Raw genomic sequence first — 8801 nt, 5'->3', positions numbered from 1 at the left:
TGGACACAGACCCTGGCCCGTGTTCGGTGGCTGCCTTGGGAGACGAGTCGCCTCTCCACGCGATGCTGCGATGCTGCCACGCTGCAGAAGCCTGCGCTGTAATGCAATAAGTTTGCGTTATTGATGTCGCTGTCAAACAAACAGAACGACAACAACAACAACAACTGCAACAGCTTTAATAACATTAACACGGTCTCTACCAACACCAGACCAGACCAGACGTACTACTCGTAAGCTAAACTGACAAGTCACTCCTTTGTTAAGATTCGGAATGACCTCGTTGTGTGCGTACAGAGGAGTTGAAGGAGTACACAGTAGGAGTACGTAACTTGGCGAAATATTCCAGCTCGTATTATTTATGGTGCGACTAAGTCTAGCCAACATTCGGGAGCTATGCTACAGCTCCTTGGCGAAGACTTGAATAGCAAAAGTTCGAGTCCATTTAAGATTGTATGTATGTGTTTGTAAAAGGGCATGCATGAATCCTGCATGTCCTTAATACAAATTGAAACTTCTGCTGCTGCAGATAACTGGTATCCGAGCACCTTCACCTTCAAGATGCCAAAGCCCACAGGGTAGCAGCCGAAGAGTCACGGCGGGGGGGACATCAGCCAATGATAATGGCAACGACAATGATTCCGAACCAGAGGAGGAGGAAAATTTGGCATATTTTGCACAAGTAATCCCCATAGAGCTTGAGCAACACTTTGGGGACCAGCCTCTGCTGCCCACCCGTATCAGGTACAAAAAGAAGTGTTTAATATTGATGGAAAATATTGTAAGTCCCAGTAAGTACTCGCAGTACTCGAAGAGTTTAGGGATACTAGTTTAGTGGTGGGACCAAGAACGACTGGCCGATCCCCCCGAGTTTTCCCCATTTATTATCCGCATAATATAATATAAGCAAAATTTTCCACACAGGGCGGTATACAACCAAAGGTGACGTCTATCAAATTTCAGCTGAACTAAAGTACGGTACAATGTGCATTTATGGGTGGAAGAAAACCTCAATAGGTGGCGGCAGCGTTGTGGTGCTATCGACATTTACAGTCTTTAGATATGTAGAGTGTGAGCGAATACACTATATATACTGTGAGTGCAAGTGAATAGGCAACATTAACCATGTGAGACAACTATATGTACATGGGCGCGAACTTAGTTTTTAAAATTAGGGAAATTTTTGTATATCTGTTTTTTTAACAGAAATTCTTTTAAATTTTGCTGGCTAATGTTTTTATACACAATATACATTATAGCCGACACCCGACCTTCAGTTGCCCACAAGAAAAAAACTTATGGTAGAAGAGTTATGGGTAAATAGGTTAATTTTAATGTTTAACATCGATTTTAAGGATAGAGTTAAAGTGTCGACACAACCATCTTACTTGGCATTTAACCAAACCTTTTCTTATCGATTTCCTCGGTGACGACACCATCTTCAGCGTTCTTCTTGGCCTTCTCGTCCTACTCCGTTGGGAGTGAACAGATGGCCAATATGGAATTACGACAAACAAAGCGAAGACAGCGCAGCGATCCTTTAAAATTGTTAAATAAGCGGTAAAGCAGCTTCTTGTTGCTCGGCTTTGCAGATGACTCCTTATCGCCGGGGTTGGGGTTGTAGATTTTCACGAGGAGCTGAAGGTCCCAGAAGCTCAAATCGGTATCGTCACCCACCGCCAGAATATTGTTCTCCACGTTTACAGCAATCGAATTAATGACGGACGTGTGATATTTCAGGGTGCGGACCATCCGTCCGCTGTCCGTGTCCCACACAATTATGAGGCAATCGTGGCCCCCGGAGATCAGGTAACGGCCGCACTTTGAGAACGCCAGAGCAGTGATGTTGTACTTGTGGCCACGGAAGAGACGCACTTGAAGGCCCTTTTTAATGTCCCACATTCTCACCGTGCAGTCGGCGGAGCCTGTGACCAGGTACCGGCTGTTGGAATGGAACAGACACACCTCCATGTCTGCCAGATGACCGGCGAGCTGGAGAAAGGGCTTCTTCGTGCTGCTACCCCAGAGTCGTACAATGCCGTCGTCCGAGGTGCCGGCAAAGATGAAGCCCCGCGGGGCAAACGCCACGAAGGTGCAAAGATGGTTTGAATAGACGGTGGCACAGGTCCAGGAGATCACGCACCACAGACGCATCGTGAAGTCCCGCGAGCTGCTGAGCAGGAAGCGGTTCTGGGGAGCAAAGGCGAGGGACAAGACTGGCTCCTTGTGGCCGCTGAGTGTTTTCTCGTCCCTGCGGCAATTGGAGTCCGGACTAATCTTGTCCAAGCCTATAGTGACACGGATATTGTTGTTGCTCAAGCCAATTGCCACCATTGACAGGTCCCCCGATGGTGTGCAACAGAGAACTTTCGCATCGCCGCCGCCGGCTGCGAAGTTGAAGATCATGGGCCGATTGTCTTGATCCAGTGGAAGACAGTGCGGCAAGTCAACCGAACTGTTGACAAGTGGCTCAAGCTGAGGCAGCCCAGGCAAGGTCGACTCCTGGACCGGGTCCTCATCATTGTAGCTGCGAATGGCGAAATGGCGTAGCAGCTTCTCCTGCTGCCCACGCGTCCAGTCTGTCACGCAATTTATGTACAGAAGATAGGTCGGACGGACCATAGCGACCTCCACAGTGTCCGCACCAGCGAGCAGCTCCAGGGCCCTTCCCGGCAGGTCATCCGGCTTGCGAATCAGCTTGAGCTTGTCGATGCGCCGACTGTACGACTCGTCCAAGTACGTGGCAGCCTCCTTCAAGAAGGACGTGGCCCTCTCCAATTTTTCTCCCATAACCATTTGCAGGTACGCAAAGGTCATCATGGGATAGAGCATCAGGAATATTTCATATTTATGGTAGCTGGGAACAGCGTCGACGATCTTCTGGGTGCAAAGGAAGGCCTCTTCATATTCAAGAAGAATCTCTTCGTCCTTAATGCCGGCAAAGTATAAGAGTTCGCCTGCTGGGCGAATGACGATGGCATTGCCCTCATAGAAATCTTTGCCACGTTTGTACACTTCAATCCGCTCCATGGAAGTACCAGCATCACTATTGCCTGCGAAGCCATTGCTTGATTCTTTTTCTACGGTTGCCTTCACTGATAGTTCTACAGCGTTCTTTATATCATGGAGAACTTGGAAGAACTCCGACGAAAACACAGAAACCTGGTCGCGGTTCTGCTTAAAAAAGGTTTAATTATACATCTATGTATATTAAGCGTTAGAAACTTACTTCTGGATTGATCTTTCCTTTACCACCTATTTTTTCACTGGATGGGCGTTTCACTTTTGAATTTTTCATTTTAATTGCTTGGTTTTCAATTGTTGTTAAATTTTTCTTTAAATGCAAGCACGCTTTCTGATATTCGTGCAGGGCTGCTATGTCGATAGTAATCGAATTTGCATTCGATGTTTGCCAATTAGCACTGTTATTCATTAAATTTAATTTAAGGAATTTTATAATACAAATGGATTATTATCATTTAATACAATTTTAAAGAAATGCTGCAAAGAATGAAATTGCAAATTTTTTTCCCTCTGCTGGCATCAGTTTTTTGCGATATGCGACTAGTGTCGCAAAATCTTCGAAAACCGCGCAAGCGCAGCCAAGTTCACGTTCAGCCTCAAACATCTCAATGGCACACAATCGACTCATGAACTCGTTCCTTGCATGAGTGGTGGCCATCCGCCGAAGATGTTGCTCATATGTATAATTTAAACAGTGGCGGGAAGATAAGCAGCATGTCCCTCTGCCCACGCCCACAACCCTAACCGAAATCAGAGAGTCTATAAAGCTCAATAAAGTGTCAAATCGAAGGAAACCATCACCTGAGGATAATCATGCCGTTCTCGATATTCAGCAGCGAGTAGTTGCACGCTCGCTATGGAAGTGCCAGGCATGCACGGGGAAAGGACATCGCGCATCACATAGATCACTCCGAAGAGCTCTATCTGCAGGAAGTCCAGGTAGAAGAGCAGGAAGTCGTAGCACCCTAGATTCTTATCCAAATGTGTTATGATGCAGCCAAGAGAGCGCGCCTTGAACCATACGGCACTGCCACCGGCATTCAGTTTGTTGTCAGCCACAGATCCAGCAGAAATGTTGGCAGTTCTTAGACGATTTGATGCCTCCACATGTTGGTTGCTTAGTGATTTCATCCTTCTCTGGCATTTGGCTTCAAACTATGTGCCGCATTAGTAGAGTCGTTGGCAATGACTGCGGCGGTGCTTCTTGCAGGAGGAGATGCAACTAAAGCTGGACGATGAGCCGGAAGCAAGTAGGCGTGGCGTTATACGATGAACACGTAACTGGAGAGAGATAGAAATAGAGAGTTGGCAGCCATTAGACGGTTGTCGGTGGGCGGTGTTGACAAAATACGCCATAAAAGACCTAAGTGCTCGAGCCCGTACCAATAGGTGTACGAAGTACGGTGCACTGGAATTCCCCACTGCATTCCCTGCCGAAAAAAGTTTTGCTCATTTTCGTTGTCGCGCTTTTGTTGCCCCCCAAATGGAAAACAAAAATTGCGCCCGCGGTCAAGAGTCAGACGCCGTTTTTTTTTGTTTTCATTTTGTACCACCCTCTTTTTTATTTCATTCAACTTTTTTTTTACCAATATTTAAGTGGTGCTGGTCCCAGGTCTATGTCGGAGATCCCACCAAACGCACCGCTGCTGGACTCATCCAGTGACAGCCCAGCCCTGTGGCGCTTGTCGACAGTTGTCCAGCGCCCTGTACCCTATAGGGAGGGACATACGTACTAATGTGAGAGGGAAGTATACATCCATTCCAGCATCTAATATATAAAAAAAAAAACTTCATCTGGCTTGTGCCAGAGCCTGGAGGCCAGGCCAGACTTCTATGGTCAACTGGACAGGCGGCCAATGAGCAGTACTTAATATATATATATATATTCTTTACTAGAACATTCCCATCTGCAGTATTCTGTAAAGGGTATTATTAAAAATCTAATTGGGTGTGTTTTGTTTAAAACCCATAATTAGTACCACATGGCATTGGACATGGACACATGGACTATAAAATGCTGAATCCAGCGCTGCGACGCTTAATAAAATTATTTTAGTGATCGCGAATCGTAATTAAAATGTGCAAAAGCGAGTTTCAGCCCAGCCCCCGATTTATCAGCATCCTGTTAGTCCTGATCCTCATACTCGAAGTGAAAGGAGTAAAATATGAGTTCTTGATCGAAGATGAGAAAATATTCACTTCGTGCTCAAACCAATCACCTGGGGTATTTGGTTCGGATGGACTGTTCGATTTTTCAGAGTTCAAGGCGACCATTAATTATGATGTTATAACCATTGGAGGAAACATTACTTCAAAATGGGACATGGATCCGACGGACCTGGTCTCGGTAACTTATCCGTTGATCCAATAGCGCGGTGATCCTACAGCAATACAATACCTATGATTCCAGTTCCAAATCGCATTGTTCCACTATGATCGTGGTAATTGGCTGCCCACCATATACATCATCACCGTCAAGGACTTCTGCAAGGTCATGTACGACAAGAACTATTACTGGTACACCTATTGGACAAACTACGTGATCAATAAGAAGGATGTGGAAAGCCGTTGCTTCATGCGTGGTGTATATATATTCCTGTCGCCCTAAAACCGTAACCGCCGCTAATCCGCTTATAAATTACAGACAAAGCTACTTATGGAGGAATATAAATTGCATCTGGTGTTGAACATTGGCAGCGCCGTTTTTTCTGGACTTTATAAAGCCATATACACGATCGAGGCATACAGTGCGTTGGGCGTTAGGCGACCAACCAGTTTCTGTTTCGAGGTCAGAGGAGAATTCAAAAAGGTTAAATAAACTACAATTATTTAAAAAACTTCAACAATTGAATCATAATTTCTTTACACTTAATCAACACATTAGCGCTGTTACAAAAAATAAAAAAAATAATATGGTATCGCCTTTGAAGTGGCAGTAAATCAGCCATCGCTTTACATATTTGCACTTCCGACCGACAACCAACCAACTTCCACCATCATTAAACCTATTGCAATTTACTTATTGGCTTACTCTACATACCCTGTCTGCTCTGCCCATTTGGGCCATCTACACGCATTTTATTTTTCCCGGCCATGGCAAATTTATTCAACTAATTTTATGCTCTCGGCAACCATTTTTCCACTCGAGCGGGAGATGGAACGAACCATTTTCCTGCGACTTCCGTCAAGTCGGCTTTAAGCCAGGTTGTCTCTCGGCCGGCTCGGCCGCAGCGTAGCCTTACGTAACATTTGCAAATTGCAGTTTTACTTCTTCGCCTTTGCGGTATTGGCTTGCCTTCGCCTTCGTTGACTCGTTGCGCATACGCCGTGTGTGCAGCGCGGCTGGTTGCATAGGAGCGAGGCGAGGCGAGACAGCTCGAGAGTCGACTCTCGGGCGGCCGTTGTGCAAGCTCGTGACACAAATTCTTTGGCGCATTCGATCGTTTGGTTTTTGGTTTGGTAATTTCGGCTATTTGCTTGGTGTTGGCGCGAAAGGCAGCCGCCTGGCCAGGCAGCAGTCAGCAGTCAGCAGCCAGTGGTCGCTACCGGTTTTCTGATACATCGCGTCTATGGTACTTTTCGAATGCAGTACGAGTATTTCCATTTTGTCCAGCCCGGTCTGGGTCTGGGGCTGCTCTGGAAACAAATCAAACATCGAATTCAAAAACCGCCAACGAAACACGATCAAAGCGAAGGTGAAAAAAATGTGCTTCAAACTTTCTTTTTATGCGCCACTTTTAGCAGTCATTTCTTTGAGCAAACATTCGTAGTTGTCGCTATCGTTCCATTCCCTCCTCGTTCGTTAGCCGCTTCATTGATTTTCATTTACACCGCAGACACGCCGCTGCCGCTGCCACAGACACTGACACAGCCACAGCCACCACCACCAAAACCACCTCAGACTTCGCTGACATCCGTGCCGTGCCGCCCGTAATTGTTGCAATTTAACAACGGCCTCTCCGATGAGGTAACCCAGCAGCAGCAGCGCCCTGTCCCCAGAGTGAAAGAGCGACAGGGCGTCTGTTTTGGCCAGGAGAGTCGGTCTCTGATCGAACTTTTTTTTTGTTGCCCATTTGCATACCAATTGACTGCCACTTAAAATATATTCGATTAACCAGCCTATTGTAAATGATATAAATATTTAGATTTGCCTTTATTTCTCTATCAGCGGCATTGTCTCTGTCTCTCTCTCTCTCTGCTGCAATTTGCGCAAGACATGCAAACGCTTTCACTGACCCGAGCGGGGCCACCGGAAATTGACCTGCAACCTGGTAAATCACTTTGTTTTGATTCGACATTGATTTATTTTGATGGATCCTAATGGGATTCGATGCATGACACAAATGCATCGCCCAGCTCCGACATGTTTGGGGCAAAGTTCCAGCATTATCATGAGTAATTTTACCATTTTATCCGTATGCGATTCTCTAATTTTGCTTGATCTCTTCGCGGCACGTCACGTTGACGGAAATGTGTGAATTATACGGTGAGTAAATGGCAAAAGTTTTCACTCACCACACCACCAAGCAAAACTCTAGCTATTAACGTTAAAAGTTCATTGCGGTTTCGTTTCTAAATCTTTAGTTTCGCCGCTTTTTATTAGCTGTTCAAAATTACCATTACCTCACCTATAATATACAGGCGTACTGTACGGGGGCTTTCCTGTCGATGGGTACTCCATGCCCATGTATATGTACTTGTGTCCAACGGTCGATAATCGTCTCAAAAGTTCATCAGTCTCTCCAATAGTTCATCATTTGCTGTTGTGCTGTTGCTGGTAATGCGATTGTTAGACGTTGTTTTTGGCCTCTGTTTCGGTGTTACCCATAAGAGGCTTAGGGGACTCTTAACGGTATCGTGCAATGTCTTAATTAGGCCTCACAAAATGCCATGAAAAATTGTTAAATGAAACTCAGTGGGCGTGGCCAGAGCTACCGTAAATTAATGGTGTTTCCATTATCAAGGGGATTAGTTTGCGGGAGAAGTTTACGCTTACTAATCGATGGGGAATGCACATAAATTTGAAAAGATATTAGGCAGGTGTTGGCATCTAATATTAAGTAAAGTGGGAATTTATCAAACGATCATCAGATATTAGGAAAATTTTATAAATTATACTCCTAATTTGATAAAAATGTAATGCAGTGCCAGGAGGTCTTTAACCAGTTATTTATTCTCCTATAAACTAGGTGCGCAGTCTTAAAAATCGGTTTTTCCAAGCGAGTATTTTTAGTACGAGATGTACTTCTGTGAGAATGGAATGGATAAATGTTGAGATGGAATGAAAGTGAAAATCTTTTGGAAGTTAGTGGAAGAGAGATAGAACCGTATTATTGCACCAGCCAGAACTGTTATCCATTCTAAATGATTAAATAACCAAAACATATCCACTATTCATAGCACTGTAAAAACTTCAGCTAATTTCTGGGATATTATCAAGCCATTGCATTTATTTCCATTCCCCTTCCCCCCAACAAGTTCGTTGGCTTGGGCACTGCTTCACTTTTTTCCGACTCCAGTGCATGACTAGAGTCATGCATGTTTTTTATCTATACGAAAAATGGCAATATCAGATGGGAATACAGGCTCTCTCACAATCACCCTCTCTTTCTCGCACGCTCCCTCTCTCGCTACATATCTGCCTCTCTTTCTGTTTGTCTAACTGTCTCTTTCAGTTGAACGCTGCACAGTGCTCTCCACGCTCAGGTGTTGTCGCATTTTGGCAGCTCTTGGGCCTGCTGCGCTCGTCTTGGGGTTTCAGTTTCGTTCATGACTTCGGC

The 8801-nt window shown here is 45.2% G+C and overlaps 2 protein-coding genes across 3 annotated transcripts; one reads left to right on the top strand and one right to left on the bottom strand.

Moving 5' to 3' along the window:
* Window positions 1-1307: 1307 nt before the first annotated feature.
* On the bottom strand, window positions 1308-3384 carry LOC6896840 (transcription initiation factor TFIID subunit 5-like). 2 transcript variants are annotated; one of them, XM_015183365.2, is made up of 2 exons: window positions 3227-3384; window positions 1308-3171 (listed from the first exon to the last, which is right to left on the bottom strand). In XM_015183365.2, the coding sequence occupies exons 1-2, from the start codon at window positions 3293-3295 to the stop codon at window positions 1465-1467; spliced, it is 1776 nt and encodes a 591-aa protein (XP_015038851.2). In that variant the 5' UTR covers window positions 3296-3384; the 3' UTR covers window positions 1308-1464. The 2 variants fall into 2 exon arrangements, with proteins under 2 accessions (XP_015038851.2, XP_002137043.2); XM_002137007.3 differs by having other exon boundaries at window positions 1308-3174; window positions 3227-3380.
* Window positions 3385-5025: 1641 nt separating this feature from the next.
* Window positions 5026-5864, top strand: LOC6896839 (uncharacterized). The gene is made up of 3 exons (XM_033385974.1): window positions 5026-5368; window positions 5432-5605; window positions 5666-5864. The coding sequence occupies exons 1-3, from the start codon at window positions 5099-5101 to the stop codon at window positions 5837-5839; spliced, it is 618 nt and encodes a 205-aa protein (XP_033241865.1). The 5' UTR covers window positions 5026-5098; the 3' UTR covers window positions 5840-5864.
* Window positions 5865-8801: the final 2937 nt, after the last annotated feature.

The sequence above is a fragment of the Drosophila pseudoobscura genome, chromosome 2 (genome assembly GCF_009870125.1).
Source record: "Drosophila pseudoobscura strain MV-25-SWS-2005 chromosome 2, UCI_Dpse_MV25, whole genome shotgun sequence".
Lineage (NCBI taxonomy): Eukaryota > Metazoa > Arthropoda > Insecta > Diptera > Drosophilidae > Drosophila > Drosophila pseudoobscura.
The sequence above is the reverse complement of the archived record's forward strand: the minus strand, read 5'-3'. Positions and strand labels throughout refer to the sequence as shown.